This window comes from Mirounga angustirostris, unplaced genomic scaffold (genome assembly GCF_029215605.1).
Source record: "Mirounga angustirostris isolate CCGP_5_RB_7025 unplaced genomic scaffold, mMirAng1.0.hap1 SCAF_11, whole genome shotgun sequence".
NCBI lineage: Eukaryota > Metazoa > Chordata > Mammalia > Carnivora > Phocidae > Mirounga > Mirounga angustirostris.
The window spans coordinates 42104858-42123120 of NW_026991719.1; the positions used below are offsets into that span (position 1 = coordinate 42104858).

An 18263-nucleotide genomic window follows, 5' to 3' on the forward strand; every position below is an offset into this window, starting at 1 on the left:
GGCATTTCAAAACTGGCTTTAAATACTCATCAGGGCGTGAGGAAAAGGAGCTGGGGTGAGAACTTGTTACATGTGAATTTGGGGTTGGGGTGCCCTGAGAAGGGGACCCATCCATCAGGGCAGCTGGGGTGCCCCACCCCCCACCCTGGGACAAGGGAGCAGAGTAGAGGCCCTCTCTGGAGGGTCCCAGGGCCAACTGGGAGCCAGCCCTCCCTTCGAGGTAGATCATCGGGGAGGGAACGGAGGAGGAGCTCCCACGGTGGTGATGATAGTCAGTCACTTCCTCAGTGGTACTGCTGATAGCTGGGATAGCCTGGGGCTGAGGTACCCTCCTTAGGGGGCAGCTGGCTGGGGTCCTCCAGGAACGGGGGTGCTGGAGAGGAAAGAATCAGGTAAGGGTGAGGGGCAACGCATTTTGCACCTCTCCCTGAGCAGCGTCTGCCAGATACTCACCATTGCGGAACTGCTGGGCAGTGTAGCGAGTAAGGAGGATGCCAACACCCTCTATGAGGGCCAGGAGGATACCCCCCATCATTGCCGAGCCCACCATGGCCAGTGGGCCACCTGGGAGAGTGAAGAGGCAGGGAGAAAGAGGTGAGGGCAGGCAGAACAGGGCAGAAGGGGCTGGGGCTGGGGGCCAGGGGCTGGGGCACTCACTGCGGGCCGCCAGCACGGCCCCGGTCAATGCTCCGCTGGTGATGGAGTTCCAAGGATCTTCTTTGCCCCGCAGGCGCACCAGGCCGCAGTCGATGGTGGAGAACAGGCCCCCCCACACCGCGAAGCTACCTGCAGGGAGACCGAGGCCGAATCAGTGTTCCTGAGGAATCCCCCCAAATCCACAGCTCAGTGTCTGCGGACTTCCAAGGCCTGAAGGCTCTGGCAATGAATGGGGAGAAAAACCCGGACACAAAGGCAGAGAGTAAACTCCTAGGGGATATTCCCCGTCTGCCCGAGGCTGCTCCTTTGTCAAGGGATCTCTAATTGCCAAGGGTATTCCCCTCACCTTTGTAGGGGTTTGACAAGTGTTTACAAGCAGATTTATCTTGGTGCGGCTTTGAACAGAGCAACTTTGATCTTCCTAACCATCACACCGAGTTGGAATTCCAATCTTGGTTTAAGGGAGACGAAAACAGGCTATGAAAGCCGATTAACACTAGGATAGTTAAAGTGTTTCTTGAGACCTTGCTGTGCGCCAGGACCCGTTCTAGGCACTGATTCTGAAGTCTTAAATTCGTTCTTCTTATTAAAGTGCTTAGCAGAGCAACCAGCACTTAGTAAGTTCTCTGTAAATGACGTAAATGTAAATGACATAACTTACAAAACAATTTAGGTGGTTATTGCTATCACCATCCCCACATTACCGATGAGGTTTGGAGAGGTGAAGCCACGAACCCAAAGTCATGCATCAGGGAAGATCCGGGATCTGGATTTAAGCTCCAGAATCCACATTCCTGACCCTCCATATTAAATTACTGGGAAACATCACTGTCCTGGAAGTCCCAGGCAGAGCTGGGGCTGGAATGTGGACCCCAATTTGCAGTCTGGAACCACAGGAGCGACCACCCCCAACTCTGCATCCCAGCTCCTAGGTCTCTCCAAGCCTCTCACCTCCAATCTGGGGGGCTCGGATCCTCACAGCGTTGGCACTACCTCTCAGTCGGTGCCGAATTCCCTGGGAAAAGTGAGGAGGTAGGGAGTCAGAACAGGGATGAGGGCCCTGGCATGCAGGGTTTCCAGCTCTTAAGAGAGGGAACACGACAGGTCAGGGGTATCAGGAGTAGAGATGGGGAGCAGGGGCCGAGAACTCGGAGGCTGGGGAGCACCCTCACATGGGCGTTCTCAGCCGTGGGTTGAGAAGTTCTCATTCATTCAGTGATCACTAGCACCTAAGCACCAGGCACCATGCTGTAATGTAGGGATGGTGACTGAGACAGACCTAGCCCCTGCTCTCTCAGAGTTCACGTTACAGTGGGAGAGACAGATCCCCAGCAGAGGTACAGATCTACAAGATAGCTTCACACAGCAATACACACCCTGGAGGAAGTGGGATCAAGAGACATGATAATGACTGAGGGGTCAGGAAAGGACTCTAAAGGGGGGCGGGGGATTGTGCTGAGACCTTGAGGATGGGAACAGGAAATCTGGGCAAAGATCTAGGAAAGAGTTCCAGGAGTTGAGGGGAGGGACAGGACTAGATATATAAATTGCAGAGACCTTGGCAAATGGATGGCATTTAAAGCCACGATGTTTGATAAGATCTTGGAAGAGGGTGGGCAGAGAGAGAGAACTGATTAGGTTACATTAAAAGCATTTTCTTAACTTTAAGGCTGTCCTCCTTCTGCCAGTTCAACTCCTGTCACTTCCCTGTATCCAGGTAATCTGCCTCTGGGGAAAATCTCTCTGGCTTTGCACATACATTGAGGATTTGGGATCGTTTTGACAGCACGGCATTTCCACAGAGGAGCCCCAGTTGGGTGGTGGGGGCAAGGGACACAGGGCCATATTTGCAGTTCTTCCCAAACCACAGATCCTGGAGCCAGGCCTGGCACATAGTAGGCTAGCAGGCACCAGAATGAGTAAGTCATGGCAGCTCCAAGCAGTTTTCAGCGAAGTATCCCGTGTGGGCAAGGCAGGACCCCCGCACCACCCAGGGACGACCACGACTCACGACAGGGGCGTTGCGGAAGCCCTTGATGGCCTGGAAGACTCCACCGCCGATGACACCCATAGTGAAGGCTCCTCCGCAATCGTCCACAATTCGCCATGGGCTGCAAGCCGGAAGGGGAGGGCGGGGTTAAGTGAGCCCCTCTTCCCCCTCCCATGTTGCATGGACTCCTTCCAACTGGGAGAAGGCAAGTCACTCGAATGGGAAGCAGCACTTCAGATAATATTATTTCCCCCCTCATTTCAGCAAGAAATGGTGCAAAAGGGGAAAAACATTAGTCTTGGCCCTGTCCGCCCCTCCCCTCGCAGCCAACCAAGGAATCAGCCAACTGCTTTCCTACTACCAAAGATTCAATCAACTGATACACGCGGAGTGGGCACGTTTGGATCAGCGCTGTGGAAGCGTCAATTTGCTAGTACTGTTATTAAAGCAGGACGGGGTCGCACCCCCCTCTCCGACAATGAGCACGTCCGACCAAACCCCGCCCTCTTCCCTCTTTTTCAACCCGCCCCAACTGGGAAAAACCAAGAGCAGACGGAGGGGGAGGATCCGGCTCGTCCGCAATAGGCTCACCCAGGCCCCGCCCCCATTCGCTAAAGCGATCTCGGGAAAGCCACGCGTGGGGATTTCCGTTCGACAACCGCCACCCCCCCCCCCGGGCTGGAATGGACTCGACCAGCGTGTCTCTTTTCGTTAACAAAAAGGAACTGAGGAGATAACGGAGTCTGGGGACACTTGTGTGCAGTTGGTCCGGCACCTCACCGTCTCCAGGCACACGGCTGCGGCCCCTCTTAACGGAGCCCGAGTGAGAGGAACGAAGCGGAGGGGAACGGAAGGAGACCACAAATGTTTAAGGGTCTCCCGACTCTGGGACGTGGCGCGGTGTGGCCGGCGCCTCCCCCGCCCGCCTCCCACAGCTGGCCGTGGCGCCGCAGCAACAGTCCCGGGGCCTGTGCCCATCGCCGTACCAAGGCTCCCGAGCGTACTCCTCCATGGCGCCGGCGTCCGGCCGCGCAGTCTGGCTAAGCCTCGGCCGGGCCACGCCCCCGCCGTGAACGCACAGAGGCGCCCGAGCTCTCCACCCATTCCAGGCCTGCGATTGGGTCGCTTGGCGCTCGTCAGGCCAGGGCCACGCTCTCATTGGCCCCCCAGGTTTGCGTCAGCTGTACCGCAGCCTGAACGCCGGCCCAGTTCCTTCAAGCCTCGGGGAGGGAGGACCTCATTCTGTGCTTTGGGAGAGGGCAGTCGTGTGGTGCTGGTGAGCCTAGCTGCGACAAGGGAGGGGCGGCCGGTCTGACAGCCTTCCACTACTCGCGTGATTGCATTGGTAATGTCGGAGTGGGTGCATTTTTTGCAGCTGGAGGAGGTGCTGCACTCTGCTCCCCCCGTCCCAACGCATTGGTTCCTCCCACCCGGCAGTCTTTGGGGGACGTTGGGTGAGCCCATTCTTGGGCGCGGGGGAACTGAGCTTGGCCCCTTCGGCGGTGGGCGGAGCCTGGGCCCGGGAGGGGACCTGGGTCCTGGAACACCCAGTCTCGAGGCGTGTGTCGGTGGGAGTTTGGGTGGCATTGCACCTATCTTCCACCTTTTAGCGCGTCGGTTCCGTCCAGCCAGCTGTTGGTGCAGGTGGGTAAGTGGGGGTCCAGATGAGTATATGCTGGGAGGAGGCGCTTGATTTTTAGGATCGGGATTTGAATCCTCATTTGAGCTGGGTTTTTTGTGTGTGCGTGTGCCTGTCAGTCCGTCCGTCCCTAGGTCTGTCTGCTATCCACTATGCCGTTGCCTGTTGCGCTGCAGACCCGCTTGGCCAAGAGAGGCATCCTCAAACATCTGGAGCCCGGTGAGCGAGCTAAAAGCAGATGGGCCTACCATGTGCCAGCCTTGGCAGGCACTTTGTTGTTGATACCGCCACTCGATACCTAGCATGGGCCTATTGCGCACCAATCAGTGGGGTGGCGGACATTGTTAGCAATATGGCTTCCTGACATCCATTCCTACTGCGGGCGGGGGTGGGGGTGGGGAATACATATTTCGTGCTTAATATTGACAGCTAATGCCTTTTTTGGGGGGCCTATTGTATGCCACGTGCAATCCATCGAACAATCCCTGTAAGTGATTACAAAGTATCCTACGGTAAAGACAGCTTACATCTTCCCTGGACAGTAGCAGGATGCTGATACTTTGTTATTTACCCTAGTGATTACATTTTTTTTTAAAGATTTTATTTATATATTTGACAGAGAGAGATAGCGAGAGCAGGAACACAAGCAGCGGGAGTGGGAGAGGGAGAAGTAGGCTTCCCGCCCAACAGGGAGCCTGATGTGGGGCTCAATCCCAGGACCCTGGGATCATGACCTGAGCCGAAGGCAGACACTTAACGACTGAGCCACCCAGGCGCCCGTGATTACATTATTTTAGACCGACTGTGGTGCCAGGCATGATGCTAGTGATCTATACCTTATTGTTCACCGTATCAGTAGCTGACATGTATTTTGGGCCTGAGTGCTTGGCATACACATCATGGCTAATGGTAGAAGATAATGAAAGGATCTATCATTTATGCCTACTGGGCTGCTCCTGCTAATATTTACACCTCATTGTCAGTAAGTGGCATCTTTTTTTTTTTTTTTTTTTTTTTGCATCTGTTTTGGGCTACAGTGTGCGAGGCACTGGAAAGTACATCTTATTTTCACCTCATTGATAAATGCCATCTGTTACAAGCTACTCTGCCACGCATAGATCTTGTGGTTAATAATACTGATAATGATCATCGATAATTTATTTTAAGCCTATTGAGTACTGGGCCCTGTGCTGATGGAATATACATCTTACTAACAATACTGATGATTATAGCTCACATCTACTTTGGGCCTATTGTGTGACAGGCAGTATGCTGTTGCTGACATATACATTTCATTGTTAGTTCTATCCACAGCTGAAATCTGTGGTAGGCCTACTGAGGGTCATGTACCAAGCTGACAACATACGCCTCTTTTATTTTACCAATAGTAACTGGCAGCTGCTGCAGGCCTGCTATGTGTCAGGCCTAGGACCTGAATGGATTCAGAGCAGTGTTTGGATATATCCCTTGCCATCCAGACTTGCTACTCAATAGACAGAATCAGAAACCCCGGATTTGCCAAGCTTGGGAGCTGAATAGATTTGGATGTATTTTCAGAACGACCCCTTACTGTTCAAACTCCTTTTATCCAAATAGATTTGGATAGCATGGTGTTGCATGCTTCCTGAATGCAGGAACTGGAGGCTACACTTGTTTTGATGAATCCTTGTCTAAATTCTGAAATCAGATAGGTCGGGGTAAGAGTATCAAATCTCAAATCTTATCCAAACCCAGAAACAGAAGAGATTTAGGTACATTTTTTGGCAAATCCCCGGATGATCAGACACTTGGATTTGGAATGTGATATTTGCCACAGTAGGTGAGACCTGATGCACTCCCCCCCCCCCACACACACACGTGGTCCATGTGAATTTGAGTGTCTCTCCAGGCTCTGACCATAGGATGAGAATCCCTCTGGTCCTTACTGCTTTCCTCCACCCTGCTATTCTGCCAGAACCAGAGGAAGAGATCATTGCTGAGGACTACGATGATGACCCTGTGGACTATGAGGCCACCCGGTTGGAGGGCCTGCCACCAAGCTGGTACAAGGTGTTTGACCCTTCCTGGTGAGCCTGGGGAACTGGGGGGGGGGGAGCTGACGTCTGACTTCACCTTTCCTGTGCTGTCCCTGGCCTTGGGGTAAATGGGGAACATAGGGAAGAGGTCTGGGGGTCCTCCCTCCGGGGTCCTGACATGGGGCAGGTATAGTAGAGATTGGGGAGACAGGAGTTGAGGCTATAAGGAGAGGACATCTTAGCTGACACTCCTTCCCTCCCTCCTTCCCCCCCTTCCCCCCTCCTCTCTCCCCCTCCCTCCTTCCCTCCCACTGCCCCGCAGCGGGCTCCCTTACTACTGGAATGTGGACACAGACCTCGTGTCCTGGCTCTCCCCACACGACCCCAACTCTGTCGTTACCAAATCGGCCAAGAAGCTCAGGACCAGTAATGCAGGTGAGCCGGCAGATTGGAGGGCACCTCAAGTGGTTCTGCAGTTCTCAGAGAGGGGTCAGATAAATGATAGTGGGTCGGGGAAGAGGCAGGTGAGACAGGCAGGCCCAACCCCAGGCAAGGGGGGTTGTTGAAGGCAGAGGCTGCTGGGGGCCTGAGATGGGAGGAGGAAGGTCACTTCAAGGCTTTTGTGTCCCCAGATGCTGAGGAGAAGTCGGACCGGGGCCACGAGAAGTCGGACCGGGGCCACGAGAAGTCAGACCGGGGCCACGAGAAGTCGGACCGAGGCCACGAGAAGTCGGACCGGGGCCACGAGAAGTCGGACCGAGACCGAGAGCGTGGTTATGACAAAGTGGACAGAGAGAGAGAGCGGGACAGGGATCGGGACCGGGACCGGGGGTACGACAAGTCGGACCGGGAAGAGAGCAAGGAGCGGCGCCATCACCGCCGGGAAGAGCTGGCCCCCTACCCCAAGAGCAAGAAGGGTAAGCTGGGCAGCAGGGCCAGGACTGAGGCAGGTGAGGCGCCATGGGCGTGCCATGTGGGGGAGACCCTCACTTTGCTCCCGCGATGGCTTGAATCCGCGGCCTGGGGCACGGTGCTGCGGGCCACACAGACATGCGCTCCATTTCTTCCTGGGATGGGGGAGTTTGGTGATCGGGGCTCCTCGTGCCTCTACCGAAAACCTCACTCTGCCACCTCCTTCCTCAGTGGCAAGCCGGAAGGATGAAGAGTTAGACCCCATGGACCCCAGCTCATACTCGGATGCCCCTCGGTAAATGAGAACCCCTCACAAGCCCTTCTCTTTGCTCGTGACTCCCTTGCGCCGGTGACCATTCCTTTCCTCCTATTTCCTTCCCCCATGTGTCAGTTGTTGTAGTAGAGGGGAGGGGGGAGAGAGGGGAGTGCCTACCACATCCCATATTCTCAAGCCCTGACCCCTATTTCCTAACCTCCGTCTCACCCCCAGGGGCACATGGTCAACAGGACTCCCCAAGCGGAATGAGGCCAAGACGGGCGCAGACACGACAGCAGCGGGGCCCCTCTTCCAGCAGCGCCCCTACCCGTCCCCGGGGGCTGTGCTCCGGGCCAACGCTGAGGCCTCACGAACCAAGCAACAAGACTGAGCCTCCCCGCCATGCCACCCCCACCGCCCCCAGGGGTTTTTAATAAAAGCTTTTCGATGGATCGTGCCCATGAGGCCTGAGTGCTTCCTTCCCATGCGCTTTTGAGGCTTCCCAACCCAAGCCGGCAAGATACGAAACACATTTTATTTGCAAAAACTCACCTAAGAAAGTATGGGAGTGGCAAGGATATGGGGGCGACGCGGGCTGGAGGCCGAGATGGGTCCTATCCATGCCCTCATTACCAGAGTTTGGTTGTGTTCCCCTGTGTGGGAGCAGGGTGGGGGGGTGGGGGGGCCAGGTTGGGGGTTCAGTGTCTACCTCCCCTCACCCCTAATACTGATCAGAGTTTGGTCCTGGTTGGGCCAGGGCAAGAGGGGAGAAGGAGGCCAGGCCAGCGTCTTCAATCCCAGCAGCTACGAACCCTTCACCTTGGTGAGCAACCTGTGGTAGGAATGGGGAGGAAGAGAGAAACACAGACAGCTGGGGGGGAGGGGGGGGCTGGCAGGCAGGCGTCCTGAGCAAGCGAGGGCGGCAGTTGTGAGGCTGGTAGTCCTGGGGTTAGTAACAGAGCCCACGCAGACAGTGAGTCCCCTGGGTCAGAAAGCTACACGTGGACTAAATAAATACAACATCTTTATTTGGCATTGGGTCTCCTGACATTTGTTCATTACAGTTCCTTAGAAAACAAACCAAAAAAATCAGAACAACTTAATCAAAAATAAAGATCCAACGACCCTATTTACATAGAGCAAAGACAGCCCAGGCATCTCCCGCGCATGCGTGTGCGCACTCACAAATGCACGCATGCACACGCGCGCGTGCACACACACACATTCTGGGAGACAGTTAAGGGGTTAATAAGCTTTGGGGAGTGCAGGGGGCAGGTTCCACATTTCAGCGATTTTAAGGCACCCTCACCCTATCACAGAGTAAGGGTGCCTCATCCAGCCAGTGCATGATCAAGAGTGGTTGGCAGCTTTATCTTCCCTCTCGGGATGTCTCGGAAAAGAAGCCTGCATCCAGCATCTGACAGTGTCTTAGATTCATTGAGATTCAAGCCACTCAAGGACCTCTCCCACCTGCCCCACCCCCGGCACCCCAGATCATTAATTATCTGATTATACCACAAATTCCCAAACCACTAAAAAACAGATGGCCCCTACCGCACCCTCCCCTGGAATGGGTTGATGCACAACCCCTCCTCTGGAACGGGCTGATGCACATCTCAGCTCCCGCCCCTGCCTCTCTCCTGGGGGGTGCCCACAAGAGGCCCATTTCCAAGGGTCTCCTGTCAGGGAAGCTGCCCCAAGGCCACACACACAAAAAGACCGGAGCTGCTAATGCGATCCATTGTGGTTGTGAGGGAGGCCAGAAGGCCTCAAGCTACAGGAAGCTGAACCCCACAGGCGTCTGTCACTAAAAGAGCTGTAGGATTTTTGTCCAATTTGTCCTTACAAAGGTGGAGGGACTGCTGGGAGGGGCTCTCCCAGGCATGGAAGACAGGACACCTCCAGCTGAGGGCAGGCAGGCAGGCAAAGAAAGGCCTTGAATGACAATACCGCCAGCCCAGCCCCCAGAGGGGTTGACTGCGGCAGAGGAGGCAGCTCTCAAAGCCCCCTCCAGGGGAGGGGGGCTCAGTCTGCCAGGAGGGGTTCCGGTGACACCCCTCCAGAAGTCTCTGCGACCTGGGAGAAAACACTCTTCCAATCCCAGAGGAGCCAGGCAGTGGCAGCTTAGGTCCCTGCAGATGCCCAACACCCTCCACCCAGCCCCCCTCCCTGTTGCTCCCCCCCCCCCCCCAGCCCTCACTTCACCAGCACTGACTTGGGCAGAAAGGGCTCCGTGCTGAGGTCTCCGCGATGGGAAGACAGCTTCGGGGGCGGCGGCTGCCCCGGCGGCTGCTGGTGAGGGCAGGGCCCCGAGGCGGAGGCGGAGGCAGGGGCTTTGGCGGCACCTCGGGGCAGACTGTAGAGGTAGACGGCACCGATGACCAGCCCAGCACCCAGGGCGAACAACGGGTCCACGTGGAAGCCGAAGAGGCGGACGGAGGCAACAGTGGACAGCACGATGGACAGGGAGGTGGCGAAGCCCTTGAGGATGTTGTCGGCGTACTTAACGACAACAGCCACCAGCAGCCCGCCAAAGGCCTGGTTGAGCACCACGCCCCAGACGGCCGGCGTGTACCCGAAAAAGAAGCCGCGGCGGGCCACAGCGGTGCCCTCGGCCCACCAGAGCCCCACCAGGCCCAGCGCCGTGCCAAAGAGGCCCAGCTGCAGGTTGCGCAGCCACACGGAGCCCGAGCTGCCCTTGAGGATCTTCTCGAAGTAGACGCCCGCGAAGCCCGAGGACAGACATGAGGCCACGACGGCAGCTAGGCCTGCCCCCGGGTTCTGATCCAGTGGCCGAGGGCCCCCGCCGCCAGCTTGCTGTGCCTGGACGATGGCGACGCCCGTGAAGAGGAGCAGCAGGGAGGCCCACTGCAGCCGGGAGAGGCTGCGGTTCAGCATGAGCACGGAGAACAGCGCCGTGGTCAGGATCTTCAGCTGGTACGTCACCTGCATGCGCATGCAGGCGGGAGGCACTAAGGGCTGTTCCCCGCCGCCCTCCCCCATGCGCCCGGTTGGAAGGACAGGGCGGGGCAGGTGACCATAAAGCTACCCAGCCCTTGGCCACCGACTGGCAGGCCGCCAAACAGCCCTGCGGTGCCTCCCAGAAAGTCCACAGCTCCGCAAGGAAGTCCCGGGCCACACCCAAGCCCGCGTCCCAACCCCATTTTCCGGCTGTGTGATGAAGAACAAAGCACCTGCCCCGTCTCGGCCCAGACATCACCATCTGTAAATATAGCTGTTGTCTGTGAACCAGCTCATGCAGCAGGTGAGTGAACGAGTGACAGGCTCTCTGACGAGGGCGGGGGGGGGGGTCCTTGATAAATAGGTGCTGATGCAAGCAAATCAGCCATGATGATACCGTCGGCAAACATTGACACAGTGTCCGCTGTGAGCACGGCACACGAATCTATTCTCTCAGGGCTCGCGCAGATGAAGTGGGCGCTATTGTAACATCCGATGGGAAGATGGGGAAACTAAGGTACAGAGAGGTGAACTGACTTGCCAGAGATCACCCAGCTGGGAAGTAGCAGAGGTGGGATTTGGACCCAGGGAGCCTGGCCCCAGAATCCAGGCTCTTTAACCGTTTTCCAAGGCTGCCTGCAAACAGCCAAAGGCCCACCTATTGCCAACCAAGGGATCTTCCTGGGTATTATTATTTCTTTCAGCCGTCCCAGCATCCTGGTGAGGAGGCAATCCCATTCCCAATTCTCACAGATGAAGAAAGTGAGGTCGAGGGAGAGCCAAGGACATTTCAAAGGTGACACAAAGCCCCAGCTCTCTGCAGCCCTCCCTCGTCAGCCTCCTACCTCCCTGACCCCAGCTGACCCCTCTGAGGCCACAGTGGGCATGGGGCTCACCTGGAAAGTGGCAGCCGGCAGGTTGGAGATGGCAACATACTGGAGGTTATTCTGCAAGGTGTAGATGAGAGAGGGCACCGCGAGCTTGAGCGTGTCCACATACTGCACCAGGACAGCCTCGTGGAGGAAGAGCGCCAGGTGTTTCACGTTACCTGGGGTGTATTGGGGGGTGGGGTGGAGGACAGCCCTCTTTAGCACTGAAGATCCTCTGAGGGCCAGGACTGGGCCCGGTCCTGTGTCTCCCCACCACGCTCTGACTTCCTGAGGGCTCGAATGAGGCCTGTGCTCTCAGTTTCCCCACATCTCCAGCAGTCCTCTTGGCTACCAGTTTCATGGACACAAAAAAATCGTCCTTAGCTCTGCGGCTGAGGCTCACAGACCGTATTCACTCAGCTTACATTCAGGGCAAGCACTCAATACCCGTCTATCCAATGAAATCGTCAGCATGAACTAGCTTGTGAAGTAGAGGCCTTAGGAGTATGAATGCAAGGCTGCTGACCAGAGGGGACGTTTGAAACTCGACTTTGACACTCCTCCTAGCTCCTTACTGGCCCTCGAGCTGCCTGAGGGCAGGGGCCATCTCCCACTCTGTCCGCCAGACAAACAATGACAGTGACACACTGATGTAGCCGCCCTCGCCACAGGGAAGAGTGGAAGCTGGACTAGTCAGCAGCCAAGTCTGGTTGGGACCTGCTCCCACCAATACACTGATGTAGCCGCCCTCGCCACAGGGAAGAGTGGAAGCTGGACTAGTCAGCAGCCAAGTCTGGTTGGGACCTGCTCCCACCAATACACTCCTGCTCCTGGAGAGTTAAGGCCTCTGCAAAGCTCACCGCACTTTTTTGCAGTTCACCTTCTCTGTGAAAACCCCCACAACTCTGCACAAGGTTATCACAGGGACCTCGTGCTGAGGGCTCGTTCGCAAAACCCCGTCCTGGCCCTTCACGGCCTCAATCCTGGGAGTAATTACCAATCTCGAACCCCTAGCCCCAATTCTCTGGGCCCAGGGGTTTGGGTGTTGGACATTTTCCAGGCATCAGAAAAGTAACATGGTAGATCGAGCACATCCTTTACGTAACATGCCCACACACAGGGGGCTGCGCACCATAACCACACATATTCGTATCTCTGCGGCGACTTGTGTAAATGTTCACACCAAATGAGAAAAATTAAAAAAAAAAAACACCACAGATATACAAATAGCCCTACATCGCGGCAGGCCAAGTTTTACCACAAAACTGATTTAAGGGAAAAAAAACATGGGGGAGGGGTTGAAATTGTAGATCTGAGGTGAAGGCCTGCGGTTAAGGCTGTGGCTCTTTGTTTCTCCCCATTTAAAATATCAGCCCCCCAAGGGCAGGATCAGCCCCATGAGGGCAGGATGCAGCCTGCCCAGCTAGCACAGTCACCTCCATAGCCAGGGCAGGGCCTGCCACAGTGAGCACCTGAAGTGTCTCACAATCAACTGAGAACAGAGCAGATGGGGGGCGGGGGGGGGGGGGGAGGACAGAGCAGATGATGGACCTTGAGGGCATTATGCCAAGTGAAAGAAGTTAGACCAAGAAAGACAAATGATTTCACGGACTCCTGGAATCTAAAAAACAAAACAAACAAACAACAAAAACAGACACAGACTCATAGACTCCTAGAGAACTGGTAGTTGCCGGAGGGGAGGGGAGTAGGAGAAGGGCGAAATAGGCGAAGGGGGTTACAAGGTACAAAGTTCCAGTTATAAAAATAAGTAAGTCACAGGGATGAAAAGTACAGCACAGGGAGGGGCGTCTGGGTGGCTCAGTCGTTAAGCGTCTGCCTTCGGCTCAGGTCATGATCCCAGGGTCCTGGGATCGAGCCCCGCGTCGGGCTCCCTGCTCCGCGGGAAACCTGCTTCTCCCTCTCCTATTCCCCCTGCTTGTATTCCCTCTCTCGCTGTGTCTCTCTCTGTCAAATAAATAAATAAAATCTTTAAAAAAAAAAAAAAAAGTACAGCACAGGGAATACAGCCAATAATATGGTAATAGCTTTGTATGGTGACAGATGGTGACTGCGCTTATCATGGTGAGCACTGTGTAATGTAGAGAATTGTTGAATCAGTATGCTGTACACCTGAAACTAAGATAACATTACAGTTGACCAGTGAACAGCACAGGAGTTGGGGCACCAACCCCCCACACAGTTAAAAATCTGCATAGAATTTTTGATTCCCTGAACCCCCAAACTTAACTCCTAATAGCCTACTGTTGGCTGGAAGTCTTACTGAGAACATAGAACATTTTCTATGTTATATGTATTATATACTGTATTATTACATTAAAGTAAACTAGAAAAAAGAAAATCATAAGGAAAATACATTTTCAATACTATATTTGTTAGAAAAAAGAAATCTGCATCTAAGTGGGCCTGCACAGCTCAAACCCGTGTTGTTCAAGGGTTAACTGTGTATGTCAACTATACTTCAACTTAAAAAAAAACAGAAAGAACAGAACAGGTGGGTTCCCAAACTGCTGCCTCCCAGGGCCCTGGCACTAATGAGTGGGCAAGATTGTTTTCTTCAGTGTAAATACTGAGAGCAGAGCTAGAACATACACCTGTATCCTTTACACAGGCAAGGCCTTTATTTTTTTAAAGCTTTATTTACTTACTAGAGTGTGCGTGCACACAAGCAGGGGGAGGGGTAGAGGGAAAGGGAGAAAATCTCAAGGCAACTCCCCACTGCTGAGCACAGAGCCCAATGCGGGGCTTGATCTCATGACTTGAGCTGAAATCAAGAGTCAGATGCTTAACTGACTGAGCCACCTGGGCGCCCCGGCAAGGCCTTTATAGAGAAACAATTGGCGGCAACGTTTTAAAGCAGGCCTTTAGGGAGGTGTTTAAATTAGTAGATAAATCCAACTTCTAGGAAATACAGAGGGTAGAACATGTTAAATGATACCACAAGGAGGCAGCCAGCAAAATCCAGGCTGTCCCAAGTCTCCAAGACAAACGACCTGCTCTCTTCAAGAAATTAACTGCAGATCACAAAGAGCTGGAGAACCCTGAGGTTAACAGACCTAGAAGACATCAACCAATTGCAAGGCACTGACCTTATATAAACCCGACTGAAACAAATTCTTTAAAACTTTTATGATATTTGAAAAACCATTATAAGTGTGAACACTTGACTGGATATTTGATTATTTTATTAACTTTAAAAAATTATGGTTCATTTTTTGATGTATGATTTTTAGATATTGCAATTATTTTTTTTAATGTACCAAAATACTTATTTCAGATAGTAAGGTGGGGGGCGGGGTTACTTCAAAACACTACTTACTTCATGTGGGACACACTGCAGTATAATAAGGCAGGGAGTGAGTAGGTAGGCAGACATGTAGATTGGCAGTGAGTGGATTATCACTGATGCTGTTTAATGGCAGAGGGGCCATGAGTTGACAACTGATGAATCTGGGTGATGGGTACACGAACATTTTATTATTTTGTTATTCTCTCCGGGTTTGTATATGCTTAAAATGATCCATAATGCAAAGTTAAAGGGAAATAAATGAACCACCCTGTAAGGGTCACCTGCTACCTTATGGGCACAGACTATTTCACTCCTACAGTCCACACATGCCAGCTTCCAAGGCATTAGGGGTTTAAGAGTGTGGCTGCGGCTACTCATAGCTGAAGGGACCAGGCAGATTAGCTGCACTTACACACTCCCCAGGTGGTTGCAGACACAGTGATACAGTGCTATTCCCCCAGCAAACCCTCCATGTGGGCCTGGGTGTACACGCCCGCACGCGCCCATGCCCAGTCCCGTCACTGCCCCCAGTGCATGCTCCCTTGCTGGCTCATACCCCTCTTCTGTGCGAAGAGCAGCAGCAGGCAGGTGAGACCTTTGAGCACTTCGGCCATGACCACAGCAGTGGTGGCAAAGAAGCGGTCCCCAGGCAGTGTGCGGGCGTAGCGGATGCTGAGGATGAGGGAGGCATTCTGGACCACCAGCACGGCTAGGGATATGTATTTGAGGCGCCGGTGAGCTGTGGGAAATGGAATGAGCAAGGCGGAAGAACGGGTCAGAAGCTGCTGGGGCACAGCCACACCACCACCTTCCCCCTCACTCCTTTCTTAACCAGGACCCTCCTAGCCACTGCCACTTCCTCCCTCTGCCTCCCTGTCCTGACTCCAAGGAGGGTCTGACTCCCAGCTACTTCTACTGCCTCAACAGGCAGGACGAGCCACAAAGGAGGAAGTGGGCCTCACCCTGTCCAGCCCATACCCGGAATCCTTACTGAGGTATCAGGAAATGGCTGGAGCAGGTGCCGGGACACACTCGGCCCCCTCTCTCCCTCCGTGTGTGTGTGAAGCAACTCACCCCAAGACAGAATACCAACCACATTCTCAACATTTATTGAGTGCTAACCATCTACCTATCACTGGGGTAAAGGATTTATGTGGATTACGTCAGCAGACCCCTATGTTGCTCTGATCTCTGAGTGAGCTACAAGGATTCCATTATGTGGGTGAGCAAACCGAAGATTTATATGAAATGATGCTTCTATTTAATGAGGGGTTGTCCTACGTCAAGAATGATACCTCAATACAGGGAATGAAACCACTATATAAGGCATGTCCACCCCCTAAAGAACGTACTCTCTCCCATCTAAGGTATTAGTCCATCCCCTCACACTAAGAATGGTCTCTCCAACTCCTACCTTCTGTGACCACCAGAGTCCCTCTGACACAGAATGGTTTCACAAACTTAAGAAATAACTCCTCTACAGTCCCTAGGATTGAACCCCGTATAATAAATGGTTACTGCACCAAGAATGGTCTGCTTCCCTCGAGGACATAAGGAAATATTTCCCTATACTTCACATGGTCCAGTCATCCTCCCACCACCGCACCTTCCCTACCTCCAGCCAAGGAATCATTCCTTGTTCTACTCACACTCACAACGAACTCTCCCCGCTATAAAGAAGGGCCCTGCACCCTTAGAACGTCTTTTCTCTGCCATGTAAGGAAGGACCCTCCCACTCCAACATACAATGAACTCTACCACCATGAGGAAGGGACCCCCAGGACGGTCCTATCTCCTTATAACGGACATCCTAACCCTCAAAATGGACCCTCTAAGTCGGGTAAGGAAGGACCCGCCCCACCCTAATTCACAATACCCCCTATTCCTTTATAAGGAAGAAACCACCACCCTCAGAACAGCCTCTCTCTTCTATAAGGAAGAACTTTCCCACCCTCAGAATGCTCTCTCCCTTCTCTAAGGACGGACCCCCCACACACTCAGAATGGTCTTAGCCTCCCCCCAGAGGCAATAACCCCCCAGACTCAGAATGATCTCCACTCTCCATATGCGGAAGGGGACCCCCATCACCCTCAGAATGGTCTCTTCCCCGCCTTCCAACACACTCACAGTGGGCCGTTCCGTCCTCCCTCCCCCACCCCCCGCCACACACACATAGGTTGGTCCATACGGGATGCTCCCTCTCGCTTGAGGGAGGAAACTTCCTGACCCCCCTCAAGCGATCCCGACCCTCGCCCGGCCGCCGTCTGCTCGGCCACGGCCTGTCTCACCCGCATTCGCGGTTCCAGGCTCCAGCGCCCCCGCGGAGACCGCCCCTGGCCCAGCCGCCGCGGTGGAACCGCCAGACCCAACCGCTGCCATGTTGGCATCTGCCTGGTCCGTCCCCTCGGCAACAGCAGGGCACTTCCGTGTCCGTCACTTCCGCTTCCGGGCCTCCGGGGTGGGAGTGGAGCGAGTGAGGGGCTGGCCAGAGCCGCGGCTTTCCCGGTCTGCTCCCGGACAGTGAACCTAAGACCGCAGCCTTGGGATTTCCAGATTCGGTCAGGATGGGGAGACCCAACACGCGGCCGACTCAGCCTCTTGCTGTCTCCACAGAGCCTCATTGGTTCATTCCCGTTACTAGACCCGCCCTCGTCTTCATTGATCCCGCTTTCCAGATCACCCGCCCATAGTGTGTCCTTGTCTAATTGGCTCAGCTGATCCTCTTCTATCTCGGCTCTTCATTGGCACCTTCTACAGATGATCCCGCCCTTTCCGCACCCAAACTCCTGGGTACCTTCGTGATTGGACTGAAGTTCCTCTTTACCCCCACCTCCCGGCGAGGCCCCGCCCCCTGGAGAGCCCGCAGGCGTCTGGGAGGTAAAGGAGACGGGAGGGGGGGGCGGGGCAGGCGAGGGGCAGGCTGGTAATCTAGCTGTTGAAAGCGGAGCAGTTAGCCCACACGAGTGAGAAGGTGCTGGAGAGGTGAGACTGAGAGTAGGGAGGTTAAGCGAGTCCCTATTGAGGAGGGAAAGGAGTACGAAGGGGCCAGGTAAGCCACCAGATGAGAGGCTTTCAGGTTAGCTTTGTGAAAGCGGGGCAAGAGAGGGTACAGCTGAGGTTAGGGTGGGTACGTCAGGAGGTGAGGAATGAGAGATGAGAGGGATGAGCAAGAGAGCAAGGGAGAGGTGAAAAAAGGTAGGGGCCAAAGGTAAGTAGGTGTGACTTACACCCTGGATGTTATTAGGAAACCTGGAAGGGCTGGGAAGGTTTCCGTCAGTGCCCAACCCCGGCCCCTCCCTCACCCCGTGCCCTGAAAGGCCTTTTCTCCCATGGGAGAAGAGCTTTATTTCCTCCAACGGGGTTGGGGGAGACATTTTTCTCTGGCCGAGCAAGCCCTCTGACTGGGGATATGTCCCAAACATCTTCAGTGTCTATAGTATCTCCAACGGAGCCCTTCTGCACATCCTGGGAGGTACGTAAGAGCTGGAATGGGGGAAATCAAATTTTTCTTTGTGATCCTGCATAGACGAACCCATAAAAGAGCTTTAGGACAATATCACAGGGCTAAAGCTTTCCGAGAGCAGAGGAGCGATCCAGCCCACCTCCCTCTTGGCTCAGCATACAGTAAATGCTCCATCATTGCCTCACTGCATCTAC

At 54.4% G+C, this 18263-nt stretch overlaps 3 protein-coding genes across 12 annotated transcripts; 1 reads left to right on the forward strand and 2 right to left on the reverse strand.

Moving 5' to 3' along the window:
* Positions 1–3784, reverse strand: TIMM17B (translocase of inner mitochondrial membrane 17B). The gene is made up of 6 exons (XM_045877571.2): positions 3634–3784; positions 2669–2768; positions 1609–1672; positions 658–786; positions 454–564; positions 1–373 (listed from the first exon to the last, which is right to left on the reverse strand). Exons 1-6 carry the CDS (start codon positions 3657–3659, stop codon positions 285–287), a joined length of 519 nt encoding a protein of 172 aa, XP_045733527.1. The 5' UTR covers positions 3660–3784; the 3' UTR covers positions 1–284.
* Positions 3785–3809: 25 nt separating this feature from the next.
* PQBP1 (polyglutamine binding protein 1) lies at positions 3810–7926 on the forward strand. 9 transcript variants are annotated; one of them, XM_045877535.3, is made up of 8 exons: positions 3843–3992; positions 4258–4295; positions 4406–4505; positions 6241–6352; positions 6624–6736; positions 6934–7218; positions 7445–7508; positions 7704–7926. In XM_045877535.3, exons 3-8 carry the CDS (start codon positions 4439–4441, stop codon positions 7858–7860), a joined length of 798 nt encoding a protein of 265 aa, XP_045733491.1. In that variant the 5' UTR covers positions 3843–3992; positions 4258–4295; positions 4406–4438; the 3' UTR covers positions 7861–7926. The 9 variants fall into 9 exon arrangements, with proteins under 9 accessions (XP_045733507.1, XP_045733482.1, XP_045733491.1 ...); XM_045877543.3 differs by having other exon boundaries at positions 4258–4291; XM_064574028.1 differs by having other exon boundaries at positions 3870–3923; positions 4258–4291.
* A 62-nt stretch (positions 7927–7988) lies between these two features.
* SLC35A2 (solute carrier family 35 member A2) lies at positions 7989–17618 on the reverse strand. Of its 2 annotated transcripts, none has more exons than XM_045877507.3 (5): positions 16895–17618; positions 15163–15345; positions 11327–11478; positions 9685–9825; positions 7989–8301 (listed from the first exon to the last, which is right to left on the reverse strand). In XM_045877507.3, exons 1-5 carry the CDS (start codon positions 16983–16985, stop codon positions 8191–8193), a joined length of 678 nt encoding a protein of 225 aa, XP_045733463.1. In that variant the 5' UTR covers positions 16986–17618; the 3' UTR covers positions 7989–8190. The 2 variants fall into 2 exon arrangements, with proteins under 2 accessions (XP_045733463.1, XP_045733453.1); XM_045877497.3 differs by having other exon boundaries at positions 9685–10415; positions 16895–17593.
* Positions 17619–18263: the final 645 nt, after the last annotated feature.